The following is a 20,827-nucleotide window of genomic DNA, read 5'->3' on the forward strand; positions in this document are numbered from 1 at the left end:
GATAGAGCTAGAGATTATGTTCAATTGCAGGCGCAGATGCTCCGATTTTCAAAACCATTTGGTGCATAGTTGAAAAGTTAATGGAATAATTAGAAAAATAAAAGCAGTAATTTTCAATGAAATATAAGAGGTGTGCTGTGAGAGCATGGGAAGATGGTCAAATGCGTATATCACGACCAATGCATGATAATTGGCAGCTCTGACAGCTCATGTTTCTCATGTGTAGGACATAGAATGGCCTACAAACCTTTTCTGTATTGTTTCTTCTATGCTGTTGAAATTGAGGCACATTAATGAAGTTGACGTTAGTTGGCTGGGTGAAAGTAAATCAAGCGAGCATTTCACCAATTTGACTGCTGGACTACTTTAAAGCCCAAGTCAAACCCTGTTTACAAGGAAAGTCCCGTTGATGTTCGCCACGCAGTTATTATGATGATCAGCTGACACAAGCTAAATATTAGCACATGATGAGACATCTCAAAGTGAAACTTAACTTATCCAGTTAACTGGTTCAGTCGAAAGTGCACTAATACTCAACTTTGAGTGCTCTCAACACCTGCTGAGCATTGTTTAAAGAAAGATGTTGACTACCTCAACTTGACTCACGATCCTTATTATTCACCTAGGTAAGTTGTATGCACACCTTATTTTGATGTGGTAACACCTTTAAATGTAAGTATTTATAACACAGTATATTGCTGTTAGCCTTGCTTGGAAACCCGACGTTGAAGCATGCGCAGAACGATGTGTGCATGTGTTCGGCAGCTGCATGTATTTGGTTCTTGTGCTCATGCTCCAGGTGATATAAATCTGAATGCACTACCAGTGCTTTGAAAAGTTGATGTATTTATACTTTCTTGGGGATATGTGTTCACGTGCCCACGGCCTAAAGGACCAGCCGCATGGGCAACCGGTAAAGCAGCATGTCATTTTATTCAACATTCTGGCATGTATAGATTGCGAGGAAACCTTCCTGACTCAAACTAAGATTTCTGCCCGTCGTAGAAATCAATGCAATTCAGCGGTTAACCTAGCTGTTGCTCTGTTATGAGTCTTGGACCCAATCCAATGATCATCCTTTTATTAAGGAACTTTGCGCGTGCCTAAATAATGTGAAAGTAGCTTTTGAAGCATATCATTGTTCTTCTGCCTATGTTTATTGTCCGGACACAAATACAATCCCTCTTTCCTACGGTTATAGTTTATTTTATGCATAATATGTCCTCAACGGGTTCGTTTTTTTAGGCGCCACAAATTACTGTATGTAGTCTATCCCAGAACATTTTTACATGCAAGTGGTAAATTTAAGTATATAGCTAATTAGCTTACAATAATGAAATTTCAGCTGTGCTGAGCTGGGGCGTTTGTGGGAAGTCATAAGACCGACATGACTAAGTACTTTTGAGGTTGGGCCAATTCTTCAACTATATACATTTAGCTAGTTTACCTAACATTCACAATACGGTCAAATTAGCTGCATTATCCACTTTGTTAACTGTTAAAAACCGATTTGTTGTCAACCCGTTAAAAAGGTGAAACGTCACAACTCGGCTCGGCAACTCGGGTAACAACATTTTCTCCAAGTTTCCCACTTGTAATTACAATTTGGAAGGTCGTTCAAGTGAAACTTTCCAGTATGAACTCTGAGCTTCCGATAACTCCAATAGCATTATTGGTATTTTATTACATTGCTATTATTATATGGCATTTTATCACATGCTTGAATAATGTTAACATGATTGATAGCCAGGGTTGGGTAGGTTACTTGCTAAATGTAATGTCAGTTACTATTTACCTGTCCAAAATTGTAGTCAGTGAAAAGTTGATTACCCAAACCCAGTAACGTAATCTGATTACATTCAGTTACTTTTAGATTACTTTCCCCTTAAGCGACATTAGAAGACACACGTATGTTACCAATTGAACCACATCTATTGTAGGATAAATCAATGTTAAAGTTTACATAGCTGGCCATATATGGAAGTTAAATTTAACTTCATGGTGTCACGCCCTGACCTTTGTTTTCTTTATTATTTTGGTTAGGTCATGGTGTGACAAGGGTGGTATGTGTGTTTAGCCTTGTCTAGGTTTTTTTTGTATATCTATGGGGTTTTGGTATTGTCTAGGTAAATGTAGGTCTATGGTGGCCTGAATTGGTTCCCAATCAGAGACAGCTGTTTATCGTTGTCTCTGATTGGGGATCCAATTTAGTTTGCCATTTTCCATTTTGGTTTGGTGTGTTATTGTCTGTGTAGTTGCATGTCAGCACTAGTTGTTTATAGTGTGACGTTAGTTGTTTTAAGTGTTCTTCGTTAAATAAAATAAGGATGTATTCCAATCACGCTGCGCCTTGGTCTCCTCGTTATGACGAACGTGACACATCGGTTGGTTACGTAAGCTTCTTCTACATATAATAATAATAATAATACGATTACATTATATCTTTACATTAATAACCAAAAATCTATCAGAATTCCATATTTACAAGATCAAGGAGTATAACATTTATTGGAATGACTGGAAGTATATTTTAGCCAAATTGTTTTATCTGAGCATAACACCAAAACTAAGGATTTATTAACCAGCCCTACTCTGTTGTTTTTGATTTTGTTGTTACAGAGGACGGATTTGGGCTCATTGATTCGAGTTGAAAAATAAATGCTGCGCTTATGGAATGGCATGCTTTGAGAATAGACAGAACTATCGATACAATGACTGACCATCCATGATATCAAAATTATTGTTTTAACCATGTTATACATTGTTTACATTTACAATGTTTACAAACATTGAAGAAAAACAGGCATATATTTTGAGTTCTCATGGTGTGTGACAGTTGAACTAAGCTCATGAGGCATTTATAAGTTATATTCTTCAAGAATCAATGGATAAAAATATATCCAAGTCCAGAAATGGATGTAACAACTACAGATTGCCCTTTTAAGTCTATCAAAAGTGTGCGAGTTTGAACATGTGTCCATTAGGCCTATGGATTTAATGTTTTTGTCAGCATGAATTAGATTGTGCAATAAAAGCCCCACTTGTATTCCACAGGCTGGGATCGGCACTGTGCAGTTGTTGTAAGAGCACATTTTTCACTGGCTGTCCACTGGTTTCAAAAAATGTATTGATAGGCTCCTGAGTGTCGCAGCGGTACATCTCAGTGCTAGAGGTGTCACTACAGCCCCTGGTTCGATCTCAGGCTGTATCACAACCGGCCATGATTGGGAGTCCCATAGGGCGGTGCACAATGGTCCAGCGGCGTCTGGTTTAGTGGAGGGTTTGGCCAGGGTAGGCCGTTAATTTAGGCCGTCAACTTCTTGAAATCAACCATTATTGGGTTCAAATATTTATATTTGTGAACAGCCATCCACAACAACCACAATCCGTAAGGCACAAATAGCTAAATGAGAGCAGCAGTGATTCACATCAATGTGCTATGTAGATAGCAATAATAAGTGACATCCATATCGCCATAGACTACACCACTGCTGTCATACTTAACTCCAAGCATTTATTCATGTTGGATAATCTTTGGATGCCAACAGCAGTCGTACCATTGGAAGACATGAGCTTGGACTGTGGCCTACAAAAACCTATTCCTGCTCTTTTCCCGCGATCCATCAAACCCGTTTGGTGCGTCATCATAGTGGTCTCTGACTGCTAGGGAGGACAATGCAAATAGTCCTGGTAGGCATTTTCAAGGGATATATAAAGTGATTGCCTATATATATTTTATTTTTATGAAGTGACTGAAAATCATACAGACTGTGGCTCTAAGGCTGCCTTTACACAGGGAACCCTGATTGGTCAAAATACCAATTAGTGGCTAAATGTGTAAATGCAGCCCAAGAGCATCAATTTGGAGATGCATTTTTCTTCTTCTCATTTGATAGGACAAACACAACTCCTGTATTAGCGGAAGAATGTTTCAGTTCTCATATTGACTTCTCTAACCCCAAACCCTGGTCTGCTTCGCAAGTGTTCCCGTAAGTCTTGTGATGTTGCTCCTCTGGGTTTAGAAAATCTGTGGGATCCTCCTTATGGTGCCATTTCCGCACTCACATGCTAGTCAGAACTGAGACATTTCTGACTTGCTGATTCATTGAATGCGGCACGTGTATAATTACAACCAGTTAGGAAGTTGGTAATGGCAGAGTTTCCTAGTTGGGACTAGTACATGAACGCAGCATTAATCAGAAACTCAGATAAAGACGAGGTAAAATCATGTCTGAATAATCTGTCTCCATTGTGGAATAATTATAATGTTAAGGTCAGATTTAAATTAAGAAAGATCATCTGAGAGCAGTGCTGCCTTTCATTCGATTCTATCAGTATCGAGACATGACTCAACGACACATAGCGAACGTTCTTCCTGTGTGGTGTTTTGGGATAAGCTGGTTACATCTTCAGCCAGTGCAGGAAAGATGCATCGTTAAAACACTCAAAAGTCTAAAGCTTACCGCATGCTTCCCAGTCAGAACAGTTAATGCATATATTATGACAGCGTTTTGGTGTTCGGCAGGGGGTTTCTTCAACTGTTTTGAGGCTTGTCGAAGTTCAGTAGCTGAAGTCTACGCCCCTTCGTGGGTGATTGGTCAACAGTAGGGATTCTTCAATTCATTCAATGGCAGATGACTAGTTTTCATGCACATTTTTTCACTTGAGAAATACTGCACCAAATATCTTAGTTAGATGGAAATTGAGCGACTAAGACCTGCTCTGCAAAAACGTTGAAATTAATTAGATTTCACTTCACCTAGCCAAATTCTGCTAGGAACAAACCGAACCTATGTAATCGGATTAGAGGTCGACCGATTAATCGGAATTGCCGATTAATTAGGGAATGATTTCAAGTTTTCATAACAATCGGAAATCGGTATTTGTGGACACCGATTTTTATTATTTTTTACACCTAAATGTAATCTTTATTTAACTAGGCAAGTCCGTTAAGAACACATTCAATGACTGCCTAGGAACGGTGGGTTAACTGCCTCGTTCAGGGGCAGAACGACAGATTTTCACCTTGTCAGCTCGGGGGATTCAATCTTGCAGTTAACTAGTCCAACGCAATAATGACCTGCCTCTCTCTCGTTGCACTCCACAAGGAGACTGCCTGTTACGCGAATGGAGCAAGGTAAGTTGCTAGCTAGCATTAAACTTATCTTATAAAAAACAATCAATCATAATCACTAGTTTAACTACACATGGTTGATGATATTACTAGATATTATCTAGCGTGTCCTGCGTTGCATATAATCTGACTGACCATACAAGTATCTAAGTATCTGACTGAGCGGGGGTAGGCAGAAGCAGGCGCGTAAACATTAATTCAAACAGCACTTTGTTGCGTTTTGCCAGCAGGTCTTCGTTGTGCGTCAAGCATTGAAATGGCTAGCTAGTTAGCGCACGCTAATAGTGTTTCAAACGTCACTCGCTCTGAGCCTTGCATTGGTTGTATCCCTTGCTCTGCATGGGTAACGTTGCTTCGAGGGTGGATGTTGTCGTTGTGTTCCTGGTTCGAGCCCAGGGAGGAGCGAGGAGAGGGACGGAAGCTATACTGTTACACTGGCAATACTAAAGTGCCTATAAGAACATCCAATAGTCAAAGGTTAATGAAATACAAATGGTATAGAGGGAAATAGTCCTATAATTCCGATAACTACAACCTAAAACTTCTTACCTGGGAATATTGAAGACTCATGTTAAAAGGAACCACCAGCTTTCATATGTTCTCATGTTCTGAGCAAGGAACTTAAACGTTAGCTTTCTTACATAGCACATATTGTACTTTTACTTTCTTCTCCAACACTTTGTTTTTGCATTATTTAAACCAAATTGAACATATTTCATTATTTATTTGAGGCTAAATTGATTTTATTGATGTATTATATTAAGTTAAAATAAGTGTTCATTCAGTATTGTTGTAATTATTACAAATAAATAAATAAAAATGGCCAATTAATCGGTATCGGCTTTTTGGTCCTCCAATAATCTGTATCGGTATCGGCGTTGAAAAATTATAATCGGTCTACCTCTTTGTTCCAACTCTATCGGGAAACCGGGCCCTGGAAGAATAGCTCACAGAGTTGTGAGTATTTAGTCAGCCACCAATTGTGCAAGTTCTCCCACTTAAAAAGATGAGGCCTGTAATTTTCATCATAGGTACACTTCAACTATGACAGACAAAATGAGAAAAAAAATCCAGAAAGTCACATTGTAGGATTTTTAATGAATTTAAAAACATGATCTAAGTGAAGGCTGATTTGTAATTCATATATACAGAATAAAAAACAGTACATCCTGCCAGCACGCCCACAAGCGAGCCACTCGGGCGAAGAATGAGGCGTGGAAGAGAGCGAGGAACGAGATGGGAGTAACAATCCAGGCTATTTGCTCTGAGACCAGCATAATAATGTAATGAAACAAGCAGGGAGAAGGTTTCAAACCCTCACATTCTAGCCCGAAGTCCAGCACGCTATCGATTATGCCCAAATGTATTGATTGGGGCCGATTGTGGCTAAAAACATTTTATCAATTAGAATCTTGAACATCTGGAAAGGGGAAAAAGTATTATTAGTTTTTCACAAGTGTAGCAGGATGGGCTATTAGCTGAACAATAGACTATTCAACCTTTACTAAAGAATTGTCTAATAGCCGAGCTAGGTGTGAACCTCCTCCCCAACTTGAGCTAGGTGTGAAACCCCCTCCCCAACTTGCAACAAATCATTTGTATCTATCTTTCCACACCTACCTACACACATGTTTAAAAACTTCTTATGGCTGCAGGGGCAGTATTGAGTAGCTTTGATGAATAAGGTGCCCAGAGTCAACGGCCTGCTCCTCAATCCCAGTTGCTAATGTATGCATATTATTAGTATATTTGGATAGGAAACGCTGAAGTTTCTAAAACTGTTTGAATGATGTCTGAGTATAACAGAACTCGTATGGCAGGCAAAAACGTTGAAGATGTATGATAACATCCTAAAGATTGATTCTATACTTAGTTTGAAATGTTTCTACGACCTGTAATATAACTTTTTGAACTTTTCGTCTGACGTCCGGCTGGACCTGCACGAGCATTTGGATTTGTGTACTAAACGCCCTAACAAAAGTAGCTATTTGGGCATAAATAATGGACATTATCGAAAAAATCTAACATTTATTGTGGAACTAGGATTCCTGGGAGTGCATTATGATGAAGATCATCAAAGGTAAAGGAATATTTATTATGTTTTTTCTGATTTCTGTTGACTCCAACTTGGCGGATAATTTAATTTTTCTTCTGAGCGCCGTTCTCAGATTATTGCATGGTTTGCTTTTTCCGTAAAGCTTTTTTGAAATCTGACACAGCGGTTGCATTAAGGAGAGGTATATCTATAATTCCATGTGTAACACTTGTATTTTAATCAACATTTTATGATGAGTATTTCTGTAAAATTGATGTGGCTATGCAAAAATGTTTTTGGAACTACTGAACGTAACGCGCCAATGTAAACTGATTTTTAAATATAAATATGAACTTTATCAAACAAAACATACATGTATTGTGTAACATGAAGTCCTATGAGTGTCATCTAATGAAGATCAAATGTTAGTGATTAATTTTATCTCTTGTGCTTTTTGTGACTCCTATCTTTGGCTGGAAAAATTGCTGTTTTTCTGTAGCTTGGTGGTGACCTAACATAATCGTTTGTGGTGCTTTCACTGTAAACGCCTATTTGAAATCGGACACTGTGGTGGGATTAACAACAAGATTACCTTTTAAAACGGTATAAGATACATATGTTTGAGGAATTTTAATTATGAGATTTCTGTTTTGAATTTGGCCCCCTGCACTTTCACTGGCTGTTGTCATATCGATCCCGTTAACGGGATTGCATCCCTAAGAAGTTTTAATGTTCTGAAAGATTAAAAAAAAATATATATATATATTTTCGGAAGTTTACATACCTTAGCCAAATACGTTTAAACTCAGTTTTTCACCATTTCTGACATTTAATCCTAGTAAAAATGGAGTTTTAGGTCAGTTAGGATCATCACTTCATTTTAAGAATGTGAAATGTCAGAATAATAGTAGTTATTTATTTCAGCTTTTATTTCTTTCATCACATTCCCAGTGGGTCAGACGTTTACATACACTCAATTAGTATTTGGTAGCATTGCCTTTAAATTGTTTAACTTGGGTCAAACGTTTCGGGTTGCCTTCCACAAGCTTCCCACAATAAGTTGGGTGAATTTTGGCCCTTTCCTCCTGACAGAGCTGGTGTAATTGAGTCAGGTTTGTAGGCCTCCTTGCTCGCACACGCTTTATCAGTGCCTGCCCACACATTTTCTATAGGATTGAGGTCAGGGCTTTGTGATGGCCACTCCAATACCTGGACTTTGTTGTCCTTTAGCCATTTTGCCACAACTTTGGAAGTATGCTTGGGGTCATTGTCCATTTGGAAGACACATTTGCGACCAATCTTTAACTTCTTGGTGACTGGGGCAGTATTGAGTAGCTTGGATGAAAAAGGTGCCCAGAGTAAACTGCCTGCTACTCTGTCCCAGATGCTAATATATGCATATTATTAGTAGTATTGGATAGAAAACACTCTGAAGTGTCTAAAACTGTTTGAATGATGTCTGTGAGTATAACAAAACTCATATGGAAGGCGAAAACCTGAGACAAATCCAACCAGGAAGTGGGAAATCTGAGGTTTGTAGTTTTATTTAGGCACAGCATATTGGATAGGCAATCACTTATGGGGCCAGATTGCATTTCCCAAGGCTTCCAGCAGATGTCAACAGTATTTAGAAAGTTGTTTGAGGCTTCTATTGTGGAAGGGTGTCGAATAAGAGCTGTTTCAATAAGTGGACTAGGCCAATCAGTTGTTTACTGCGTGGTCACGCGGGCGCACCGTTCCTTCTTTTTCTGCTGTAATGAATACGCTATTGTCCGGTTGGAATATTTTTGAAGATTTAATATAAAAAGACCCCTAGGATTGATTGTAAACATCATTTGACATGTTTCTACAAACTGTAATGGAACTCTTTTGACATTTCGTCTGGATTTTGCGCTCGCGCATTGTGCCTTTTTGGAATAGTGAACTAAACACGCAAACAAAACTGCGGTATTTGGACATAAATGTGGACGTAATCGAACAAAACGATGGTGTAAAATACTTGTATGGTTGAGGAATTTTAATTATGAGATTTCTGTTTTTGAATTTGGCGCCCTGCAATTTCACTGGCTGTTGGCGAGGTGGGACGCTAGCGTCCCGAACGATCCCAGAGAGGTTATCTTCTTGACTGATGTCTTGAGATGTTGCTTGAATATATCCACACAATTTTCCTGCCTCTTGATGCCATCTATTTTGTGAAGTGCACCAGCCCCTCCTGCAGCAAAGCACCCCCACAACATGATGCTGCCACCCCCGTGCTTCACGGTTGGGATGGTGTTCTTCGGCTTGCAAGCGTCCCCCTTTTTCCTCCAAACATAACAATGGTCATTATGGGCAAACAGTTCTATTTTTGTTTCATCAGACCAGAGAACAATTCTCCAAAAAGTATTATCTTTGTTCCCATGTGCAGTTGCAAACTGTAGTCTGGCTTTATGGCGGTTTTGGAGCGGTTGCTTCTTCCTTGCTGAGCGGCCTTTCAGGTTATGTCGAAATAGGACTCGTTTTACTGTGGATATAGATAATTTTGTACCTGTTTCCTCCAGCATCTTCACAAGGCCTTTTGCTGTTGTTCAGGGATTGATTTGCACTTTTCGCACCGAAGTACGTTCATCTATAGGAGACAGAACGCGTCTCCTTCCTGAGCAGTATGCCGGCTGCGTGGTCCCATGGTGTTTATACTTGCGTACTGTTGATTGTACAGATGAATGTGGTACCTTCAGGCATTTGGAAATTGCTCCCAAGGATGAACCAGACTTGTGGAGGTCTACAATTTTTTTTCTGAGGTCTTGGCTGATTAATTTTTTTATTTCCCATGATGTCAAGCAGAAGCACTGAGTTTTAAGGTAGGTATTGAAAGACATCCACAGGTACACCCCCAATAGGCTAATTGATATCATTTGAGTCAATCAGAAGCTTCTAAAGCCATGACATCATTTTCTGGAATTTTCCAAGCTGTTTAAAGGCACAGTCAACTTAGGGTATGTAAACTTCTGACCCACTGGAGTGATGCAGTGAATTATAAGTGAAATAATCTGTCTGTAAACAATTGTTGGAAAAATGACTTGTCATGCACATACAGTGCCTTGCGAAAGTATTCGGCCCCCTTGAACTTTGCGACCTTTTGCCACATTTCAGGCTTCAAACATAAAGATATAAAACTGTATTTTTTTGTGAAGAATCAACAAGTGGGACACAATCATGAAGTGGAACGACATTTATTGGATATTTCAAACTTTTTTAACAAATCAAAAACTGAAAAATTGGGCGTGCAAAATTATTCAGCCCCTTTACTTTCAGTGCAGCAAACTCTCTCCAGAAGTTCAGTGAGGATCTCTGAATGATCCAATGTTGACCTAAATGACTAATGATGATAAATACAATCCACCTGTGTGTAATCAAGTCTCCGTATAAATGCACCTGCACTGTGATAGTCTCAGAGGTCCGTTAAAAGCGCAGAGAGCATCATGAAGAACAAGGAACACACCAGGCAGGTCCGAGATACTGTTGTGAAGAAGTTTAAAGCCGGATTTGGATACAAAAAGATTTCCCAAGCTTTAAACATCCCAAGGAGCACTGTGCAAGCGATAATATTGAAATGGAAGGAGTATCAGACCACTGCAAATCTACCACGACCTGGCCGTCCCTCTAAACTTTCAGCTCATACAAGGAGAAGACTGATCAGAGATGCAGCCAAGAGGCCCATGATCACTCTGGATGAACTGCAGAGATCTACAGCTGAGGTGGGAGACTCTGTCCATAGGACAACAATCAGTCATATATTGCACAAATCTGGCCTTTATGGAAGAGTGGCAAGAAGAAAGCCATTTCTTAAAGATATCCATAAAAAGTGTCATTTTGAATGTCTCGCAAGTTTTGATCTGGGCCTGCAGGACGCAAAGTTCTTTGTTTGTCCGACAAATCGTAGGGTTGAAACTACAGCACAGTACAAAACAAGCGAACACACAGGGTTAATGTTCTGATAAAAATATATATATATATAATGTCTTACCGAGCCTTTCCATGAGTCCATCAAGTTTCTTCAAGTGTCTTCTGACTGTAATTAGAGTGATGTTGTGCCGTAATGCCAGCAGATTACAGATTGCCTTTGCCGATTGCTCGTCATCTTCATGAACATAAGCAAGTGATGTCTGCTAAATAATCAATTTAGGTTTCTCTTGAAATAAATAATTTGAAATAACAAACTGCCTTTATTTACAAATGAGTGAGACTGTCTCACCCCATGTTCAAGAATGGCCTTTTTCTCACTCTAAAATTAAAACGAAATCTCCAAAATATCGTTACTTTTTAGACAAAGCGATTTTATAATTATGAATTCATTTAGAATTATATAAACACCCCTTTAAGATCTGTGAGAATATCTGAGAATATAGATAATAATTGTGTCCTCCAATCCTCTAAATGTAATTATTGGAGGAGAGTCACGTCATTGAAAACCAGTTTTTTTTCTCGATATTCTGTAGGGGAAATTAGTCTCACTAGTGTTGAGTAATGTGCTGTTAAATGGTATTTATTTAAAGAGGATGTTGAGGTTAGAACTGTTTTTTTTGCACTGTTTCGCTCTGCTCTGGGGCAAGCATGGGGACTAGTCTTGATATATCAATGAGATTTTTATTTTCACTTAATCTCCGTTTGGGTATTGGCTAGACAATAATTAGAAAATTAGGGTGCAGAAATGTTATGCTCTTACGCTCCATTATTTATCTAGGAAAGTCAGTTAAGAACAAATTATTATTTACAAGGACAGCCTACTCCTTCCTCCTGTTGTACAGCACCATATAATTCCATTCCCATCCTAATGGAAACCCTGATGGTTTTAGTTTTTCTCTGAATAGAAACACCACAATATTAATCAAATTAATTAAGCAAAATTTCTTAAAATCAATCCCATATACTATGTTATTACAAAAAAAGGTCTTCAATTCTCTGGTAATGCCAATACGGAAGACTACCAAATGCTTCTCAAAGATGCCCTCTGGTGGTCAAACTAGCAATAACTTGCGTTAACAGAAAAAATGGCTGACAAATGGATAACGTTCCACGGAATGCTGCAGCAGCCCGCAAGGTGTGCCGCAGTATGACGCAACTTTTAAAGGAGGAACCACTGTAATAGTGAAGACATCAAAACTATGAAATAACACATGGAATCATGTCGAAACCAAAGAAGTGTGAAACAAATCTAAATATATTTGAGATTATTCAAAGTAGCCAGCCTTTGCCTTGATGACAGCTTGATGAAAACACCTAAAAGAATTGCACTACATCACTGGCCACTAGGCAGGCCAAAACTCCATCACACCAAAAAGTGCTGAAATTTTTGTTGGTCTTTTCAAACGGCTCGTACACTGAGGGCATTATCATTCTAACCTCGTAGTGTGGAAAGAGGATAATCACATTTTTGACTGCACTGGGCCTTTAAGATCTTTGATAGGCTGATGTGTAATTTGTTACGGGAAATCACTGTCAGCTGGTGAGGTTAGCATAGGGCTAACATGTGGCAGGTTATCTGATAGAACACTACATTGTAGCTGGTCCCATTGCATGCAACTACGTTCAGGATTGTAATTGGTTGATGCACATTTTGAGACTGAGAAAAACGTTAGGTTTAACTTTTTCTCATGTCCAAGTATAGACCCCTCTATCTTATTTATTTACTTTCTCCACAGTACCCCAACTCGAGGCAAGAAGAGGTAGTGAAAGTGCACTGACTCCTACAGGCTCCTCGTGATGGTTCTCTCAACCATGGAGCACAGCACCAGAAGACCTCCACGCTACTGGCCTCCGGTGGCTCTTTTCCTCGTCTTCATCCTCACCCAGCAGCTCTACGCCCTCATCGTGTTACACGGCCAGTTGGTCAGCTCTAGTGAGGCCAACATCAGCCCTTTCAACTTCTGCCTCCAGGGACAAGATGTTGGAGTTACCTGTGATGATCAACACAACAACATGGCTACCACCGCTGGTGTATTAGTGGATATCCCCAGGGTTCTGGTCATTATGAGTCTGTATATTCCACTGGTGCTGGTGCCCTTTGCCCTCATGGCCTTTCTGTTTGCAGTCTGCTGTGATGACAGAGGGGTGTTGTGGTTCAGTGTCAGCTGTCTCGCTGCTTCCAGCCTACTGATGCTTGTGGGCCTCTGTGTGTTTGTGGGGCTCCACTTTAACTATGTGTCATTGGCTGGTATGACAGCAGGGTACTATGTCTGTGTGTTTGTTAATGCTGAGCTGGTTACAGCAGCTGTACTGACCTGGATGACAGGGAGGCGGCAGCCAAGAGAAGACGACATCCAATGATAACTAATAACCCAGTGGAGAGGCTTGCTGGTAACCAACAAGGGATTGTCCTCCCTAGTGTTCAAATAAGAGGAAATGTTCAGCAACCCCTAACTGACTTCAAACATTTGTTTGCTGGTCAGGAAAAACATGTAAACTTTTGATTTGTTTATTTCAAGTTTTTCAATGTGTTCAACATGATCAACCAAAAGGGTGTACATTTTAAATGACTGTCTATATAATGTTTTTCAAAACATACTATTCATAACTTTATTTTGTCTGTTTTCATGTTTGTGTTCTGTTCTGTACATGGATGCATATTTTAAATCAAATTAAGTTTCCAATATAAACTCTGATACAGAGATACTTTGCTCTTTGACTACTACTACTATAGTCCTACTGTACTGTGGTCGGTAATGTTGACGTCAAAAATGCTACAGTCATTTTAATAAATCGACCACTAGCCTAAGTAATTAAAAAAGATATTGCATACCTTTTGGATAACTCATGTTCCAGTAAATGAGTGTGAACCTACTTTACCTTATAATCATTGTTAAGTTAAAACCACCAATTTTGCACACGAGTCTCAAATGTACATGATTTATTCATCAAAATTGTGAAGTGTATGACATGCCTGTTGATCATAAGCCTATGTTGATGGTCAACAAAGATTTCTCTAATTTCTGCGAATTTGGTCAGGTCACCAAAAAAGTGACATATTGCAGCTTTAAAAATAAAATAAATTGGATCAATAAAAGTGCCTTTAGAATATCCCAGTAGTCACATTTTATTCTTCAATCAAAATTATATATTTTTGTTTCTATTACAAAGTATGTCATTGCCCTTTTACTGCTCTTAAAGGGGAAACTATTTTGAGCAGTTGCGCCTAATATTGTACACGTCATTAGTTGCACCTAGTGAGACAGTTTTTAGGCCCAGTGCCTTTTCTAAAACGGTGCATAAACACTTCACAGATTAAACCTAATCCTGTATTCATAAATGCTTTCAATGGAGCTGTATTTACTAACATTACCAAGAACCCACTATTAGCAGAGAAGGAAATCATTCATGGTATGGGTCCCATTTGCCCCCATTGACTATTTGTAATATACTCTAGTCTACATCTCAGTTTGTAAGGAAAGCATCTCAAAGTGTTCTGTGGTTTATCATCAGGTGAAGAATATCTCCCTTACAAGCCTGAGGGCATCATCGTCTGCTGTGGGAGACTGTGACCGTGAGTGGTCCTCTGCTCCAACATCCTGAGCCAAATCCCCTGGACTATCAGCATCGTTGTGACCTGGTCCTGAACTCTGACCTTCAGGTCCCTGCTCTGTGTTGTTGTTTTGAGCGTACAGTAGAGTGTCCTCCTCGGCTACATCGATGTCCGTTTCTGAGACATACGTCCTCTCCTGTGCATCAGAGTCTGAGGACTCCGCCACCACGTCCAACTCAGACAGCCTCCTCTTCTTCTCCCTGACACAGTTGTTTTTTGCATTCATAGAGCAGCCCACCACACTCCTTTTGACCTGTAGGAATGAATGCAATATACAGGGTGAATTGGGTAACAGACAGAAATAGCTCCGTTATATCCACTAGGAATGATTTAAACCTCCCCACCAGATGTTTCACAATTTTGTTGTAGCCCTGAACTAGCTCACCTGAGCCACCTATTCAAAGGCATGATGATTACCTGATGAGTTGAATCAGGTGTGCTAGCTCAAATAACAGCTGTGGGTCCCCACTAGAGGTCCTTCATACTGTGGTCTAAGCTAGTTAGCTGCAACCCCCCCTTACCCCTCAGTGAATCATCGCCCAGTCTATGGAACATCACCTGTTTGTCATCATGACGAGCTCCATCTTCTCCACCTCCAAAATCATTCAAATAACTGACAGCTGCCTCCACCAGCTCCTTTTCATTCATGCAGTAGAAGGCCACTCTGGACAGCAAGAGAGGGAAAATTAAGTCCTATGTGCAGAAATCGAATGCTTTTCATATAGCCATCAGGTTACTTTTAGTTGAAAAATAGAAAAGTTAGTGGTTGAAAGCACACTCTACAGAAAACAATTGCCGTTTTGAAAATGCAGTAAAATTGCACTAACTGTGGTATTTTTCAGAATAAACTGCAAAATTACTGCAGTAAAAAACGTATTTTGGAAGCAATATATAACTGCAGTACAGTGTATTGCAGCTATACTGCGTTCTGACCAGTGGATGCTCCTCAGAGGAGGAAGGGGAGGACCATTCTCCTCAGTGAATTTCATATAAAATTACAATTGTAAAACATTTTAAAAGTTATCCTTTTTAGATAAAACTATAAATATAATCACATCAAATAATTGATTAAAACACTATTTTTGTGAGGATTGAAAATATGCTTGGCCTATCATGGGGGTGTCTGTGTATGTTAAAAGCTACATTTTGCAACATATGGTGTGACTAGCGGAAAGGCTGTGGCTGGCCTTGAGGTGTAGGCAGCTATCATGAGTTGTGGGAGACACGTACAGAACGTAGGCAGTTAAACAGACTGTCTTTTGTTAGAACTCAAACTTAGAAATAACAAGAACCAGATAACGGTGTCTAGGGTGTGAGCGCATGGATATTCTACACAGCAACAGTTACCGTACATCTATCAACTGGAGCGCCCGGGGGCTGGTACCAGCTCGTGCGCCAACAATCAACGATAGGCTGGGTGAGTCTAAACCACGCCCAGTCTCTACTCTGCGACAGGCCGGCTCGGAAGCAGGAACTACTTCTGTCAGAGTATATTATAATAATTTTGTCAGGAACAAGTTCAGTTCTCTGTTTGCCCTGCGAGGTGTGACAGAGCCCGTATATACGAAAATTGCATTTACCACTTATTGCTTAGCTAATAAAAAATATATAGCATACAATCGGTGACTCAATGTCATATTTATCCTGATACCAGATTTGAAATGACGCAACCCTTACATTTTGCAAAAAGTCTACAGTAGCCTCGGCAGCACTCTGTAGAGTAGCACCATGGTGTAGCCGGAGGACAGCTAGCTTTCACCTTCCTCTGGGTACATGGACTTCAATACAAAACCTTGGGAGGCTCATGGTTCTCACCCCCTTCCATAGACTTACACCAGCCTTTCTTAAAGTATGGGTCGCAGACCTGTTAATGGTGGGTCGCGACGTGTCAGAGTAGATGTATAATTAATTACAGGAATTGATTTGGCCAAGTCTCTGCTCAGCAGCGGTCTCTGCTCTGTTTGGCAGCTGCACAAGTGTGACAGGGAGATGCCCGTGTGCTTCGCGGTTTACCAGATCTTTTTTCTGTAGTTTTCTTGAAGATCACTCCGCGACACACACAATGCAGCGCTGTCGTTCAGCAGCAGATGATGCGCTGTCTGCCACTGACTTGTCATTCCCACTTGCCATCACTCACCGCTGTCATCAAATGGACTCATGCTAGCCACAAGTTCTGACTGAGCTCAATTGTCATGAAACGCATATACAGCGATGAGTTTCTCTCTCTTTCATACAAACTTGTAACGAGGAGCGACCACAATGTGTTTTGTGTCGGGAAGTGCTTAGTAATGAGTCTCTCAAAACTAACAAATTAATAAAATGACACTTCCTGACCAAACTTCCACAGCATGATGGCAAACCCAGGGAGTTCTTTGAGAACAGAGTAGAATGCTTCAGGAAACAGTGATTTGACAATGGAAAAGTAAGTCAGCTAGCAAGGCATTGTTGTCATTTTATAACAGGTGATTGATTATAAGCAGAAAAAGGGAGTACTAACTATCTCTCATCGTAGTAGATGTGAGTTTCTCTTTCAAACAATCCCCTGGCCTTGTACACAGCTAATAGCTAACATTCACCAAAGCAAGCAAGCTACCTTTAGTGCAACCCTAGTAACAGTACAGATTAAAATAAAATGATCAGGCCTACTGTACTTCAAAACGGAGCCCAGAATATACATGCTTGTTGAAAACTTCAACCAGCTACACACCTCTCATTAGGACTGTATGTGTGTGTGTGTTTTCTGGTCTACATCTGTGTGATGTGATCAATCAGTTTATTCCAGTTTAGAATAAAAAAATATGTATTGTATTTTAACAGCAACAGTTCCAACCTAGACTTTCTTTCAACAATAATTTATACAGTAAGATGTACAGTAGGCCTGATTATTTTTCATCTGTACTGTTACTTAGGGTTGTGTAACCGGTGTGAAATGGCTAGCTAGTTAGCGGGGTGTGCGCTAATAGCGTTTCAATCGGTGACATCACTCGCTCTGAGACCTTGAAGTAGTTGTTCCCTTGCTCTACAAGGGTCGTGGCTTTTGTGGAGCGATAGGTAACAATGCTTCGAAGGTGACTGTTGATGTGTGCAGAGGGTTCGGGGCAAGGGACGGAAGCTATACTGTTACATTGGTGTTGTGACCCAGATCACTGGTTGCTGTAGAAAAGGAGTTCAAAAGGAGGGTGAGTGTAACCAGTGTGAAATGGCTAGCTAGTTAGCGGGGTGCGTGCTAATAGCATTTCAAATCGGTGACATCACTCTCTCTGAGACCTTGAAGTAGTTGTTCCCCTTGCTCAGCAAGGGCCGCGGCTTTTGTGGAGCGATGGGTAAACAGTGCTTCGAGGATGACTGTTGTCGGTTCTGTTGTACATCTGTGTGATGTGATCAATAAGTTTATTCCAGTTCAGAATTAAAATGATTTATTGTATTTTAACAGCAACCTAGAAAAGCAACCTAGAAAAGTTCCAACTGAGACAGATATGTAAGAGTGTTTTTAATGGTGGAAAATAAACCCGAATAGATATTTATATGGATATTTAATTTCAATGTTATTTGTTTTTGTCTATATTGCATTTGTTTTAGGAATAAGGGCAATGAAATGTACCAATATTTATTTATAGTTGCATATTTTCCTAAGCGTGAATTTCTCATTTGGGTCCCAGGCTGAAAAAGTTTAAGAACCCCTGATTTACATAGTAATTATGACAATTTCTGGAGGACGTCCTCCAGCCTATCAGAGCTCTTGAAGCATGAACTGACATGTTGTCCACCCAATCAATGGATCAGATATTTAATCTAGTACTGAAAGCATAAACTACAGCTAGCTAACACTGCAGTGTATAAAATGTGGTGAGTAGTTGACTCAGAGAGAAAGACGACAGTTAACAAATACATTTCTTCCAAAATGAAGGAGAAGCAAGAGAAAAATATATAGAGGGGGATTGTCATTTTTTCCACTTTCAGTTTCACTTACTTAGCTAGCAAATGCAGCAAGCTAGTTTAGCCTACCTAAACAACCTGCTTTCCAACACAACACTGGAACTCTTCCAAGTCAAGGTAAGCTTTTGGTATTATAAAATATTGCCACCAGGGCCCACCGTTGTAACTGCTTACTGACTGTGCCGTTACTCTATGATTGTAGCGGGTTTACTAACGCCTTAGTTCCATTAGCTAGGCTGACTATGACGTTACTTTAGCCAATATACTCCAGCTAATATGGTGACAACGATGTAGGCTGTGTGTAGGGGTTTGGCTTGGAAAGGTTTTTTCGCCTGGTCACATACAGCTGATGTGTTGTGTATTGAAGTCCACAAGCGAAGAGGTGTCACACCTGTGTGCACCCTGGGTTGTAAACTTTAATTCATAGGCTAGGTTGTAGCAACCTCATGATGGATATAGGGGAAATTCGAGTATCATGTAGTAGCCGAAACCTATCACTGTAACTAACATTGAACTGGGTGAATGGAATAAGAATGAGTCATCCAATATTCTGTAATAGAAATAAAGCCATGCTCATGAAAAAAAACGTCTTAAACGGCACTGTCTGACCGCAACTGATTCTGACTGCAATGTTTTTCGTAAGGGCACTGCCCACCTATTGTATAGGTATTATTTCATATCTCAAGAATATCAGGTTAATTTGTCCTTGAAACTGCACTGCCCACCTTTCAACTCGTTTCCTCGTTCTCTTGCCTGAAGTTATCCTCTTCAGTGTCTCCTTATCTTTCACTCTGTCCTCATCCTTCCTTGCCATCCAAGACGGTAGTTCCCGCCGCTTTCCTGCCATGTCAACGATGTACTGTATGCTCAGTTTAAAGTAGTGCAGAAATACGACTAAAATACCGTGTTTAAATCATAATTCCGTGAATTTTCGATGTCATTTCAAAACTTCTATTTTTTTCCGGTTTGATACGTCCGCCGCCGTAGGGAGTATATACTTGTGAGGAGATGGGAAACTCCGTTGGTATCGTATTAAAGGCCCCTTGTGTGCGTTGCCAACCCGTCGTCAATGGGCCGCGCGTTGCATTCTGGGCGATTCTGTGACAATTAGAACTCTCCTTCAAGGAGTCAGTTGAGCGCCAGCTCCAAAAAACATCCATTAGCATGAATTTCGTCAACAAGAAGTACAACATTGAAAATCGTTTCCGAGATATGAGATAATTAACTTGTTGTCTGTAATATCGTATAGCTTTGGAATCGTGACAATGCGTACTTTCGAGGAAAATAGCCAAGTTATGGATGGATTGCGTTACAATTAGTTTAGCAACCGCGTGACGCACCATAGAACGTGAACACGATTGGTCGACATTCTGCTGGTGAGGCGTTATGATGGTCTTCCGGTAATTGCCATTAGGATCACTATCTCCTTTCTCTGAAATCTCTGATTACATACGCCTCGCGTTCTCTCCTTTCCCCATTGGATACATTTAGAGGGACTTCTGGCTTTCTCATCCAATGGGTCTTGAGAAGGAGACGAGGAGCGAGGACGCGATAAATGTTTGAGATATTTCCATTTGTATACATATCGAATGTTCTAACCATAGCCATTCATTGCTTAGCCTAGAGTGCCATGTTGCGGACAAGAAGAGAAACACTACAATGTGCGTAATGCATCTGTAGTTTAGTTTCTATGACGTTATTGTAAAGTCACGACCAAAGAAGATGGTAAAATGTTTATTATATACTGAACACAAATGTAAACGCGACATGCCATGCATTCATTGATTTTACTGAGTTACAGTTCATATGAGGATATCAGTCAATTTAAATAAATTCATTCGACACTAATCTATTGCTTTTATAACAACCATCTGCGTTTAAATGAAGTATAATTTGGGACTTCTTCAAGTCTTCTACACTAGATGGAGCCTTTGAGACCCTTCCTTCCATATTACAGTGTGGCCATCCATTTTAAAGTGATAGTTCACCCAAATTAGAATATTACATTGCTTTACAGGGTAATTACACCAATCTATGGACAAGTCATGACAGCAATCCATACTTTGGTTTTGTTTCCCTGGCACTGTTTCCATGATTTAGCATTTGTGGCACAAATCCCTTTTAAACCATGGGACGGATATGAGCATTTTTCCCGCATCTTATT

General features: G+C 40.0%; 2 protein-coding genes and 1 long non-coding RNA gene across 3 annotated transcripts in view; 2 read left to right on the forward strand and 1 right to left on the reverse strand.

Annotated features, from left to right (window-relative positions):
- LOC135565312 (uncharacterized) lies at positions 1–14,225 on the forward strand. The gene is made up of 2 exons (XR_010461509.1): positions 1–626; positions 12,851–14,225. It is a non-coding gene; the product is annotated as an uncharacterized LOC135565312 (long non-coding RNA).
- si:ch211-127m7.2 (uncharacterized) lies at positions 14,041–19,717 on the reverse strand. Its single transcript, XM_065011651.1, has 3 exons — positions 19,389–19,717; positions 15,286–15,391; positions 14,041–14,980 (listed from the first exon to the last, which is right to left on the reverse strand). The coding sequence occupies exons 1-3, from the start codon at positions 19,508–19,510 to the stop codon at positions 14,624–14,626; spliced, it is 585 nt and encodes a 194-aa protein (XP_064867723.1). The 5' UTR covers positions 19,511–19,717; the 3' UTR covers positions 14,041–14,623.
- Positions 18,763–20,827, forward strand: part of LOC115111731 (LETM1 domain-containing protein LETM2, mitochondrial-like) — a 24,408-nt gene continuing 22,343 nt past the window's right edge. Inside the window, 1 exon segment of the mRNA XM_065011650.1 lies at positions 18,763–18,780. The gene's annotated coding sequence lies outside the window, so the exon portion shown is untranslated.

This window comes from Oncorhynchus nerka, linkage group LG27, assembly GCF_034236695.1.
Source record: "Oncorhynchus nerka isolate Pitt River linkage group LG27, Oner_Uvic_2.0, whole genome shotgun sequence".
In the NCBI taxonomy this organism is placed as follows: domain Eukaryota; kingdom Metazoa; phylum Chordata; class Actinopteri; order Salmoniformes; family Salmonidae; genus Oncorhynchus; species Oncorhynchus nerka.

Coding starts and splice junctions, on each gene's coding strand:
- si:ch211-127m7.2 (XM_065011651.1), bottom strand. CDS start 19,510: ATGGCAGGAAAGCGGCGGGAACTACCGTCTTGGATGGCAAGGAAGGAT. Junction 15,392..19,388: donor ACGAGGAAACGAGTTGAAAG/GTGGGCAGTGCA, acceptor CTTGCTGTCCAG/AGTGGCCTTCTACTGCATGA. Junction 14,981..15,285: donor CTCGTCATGATGACAAACAG/GTGATGTTCCAT, acceptor TCATTCCTACAG/GTCAAAAGGAGTGTGGTGGG.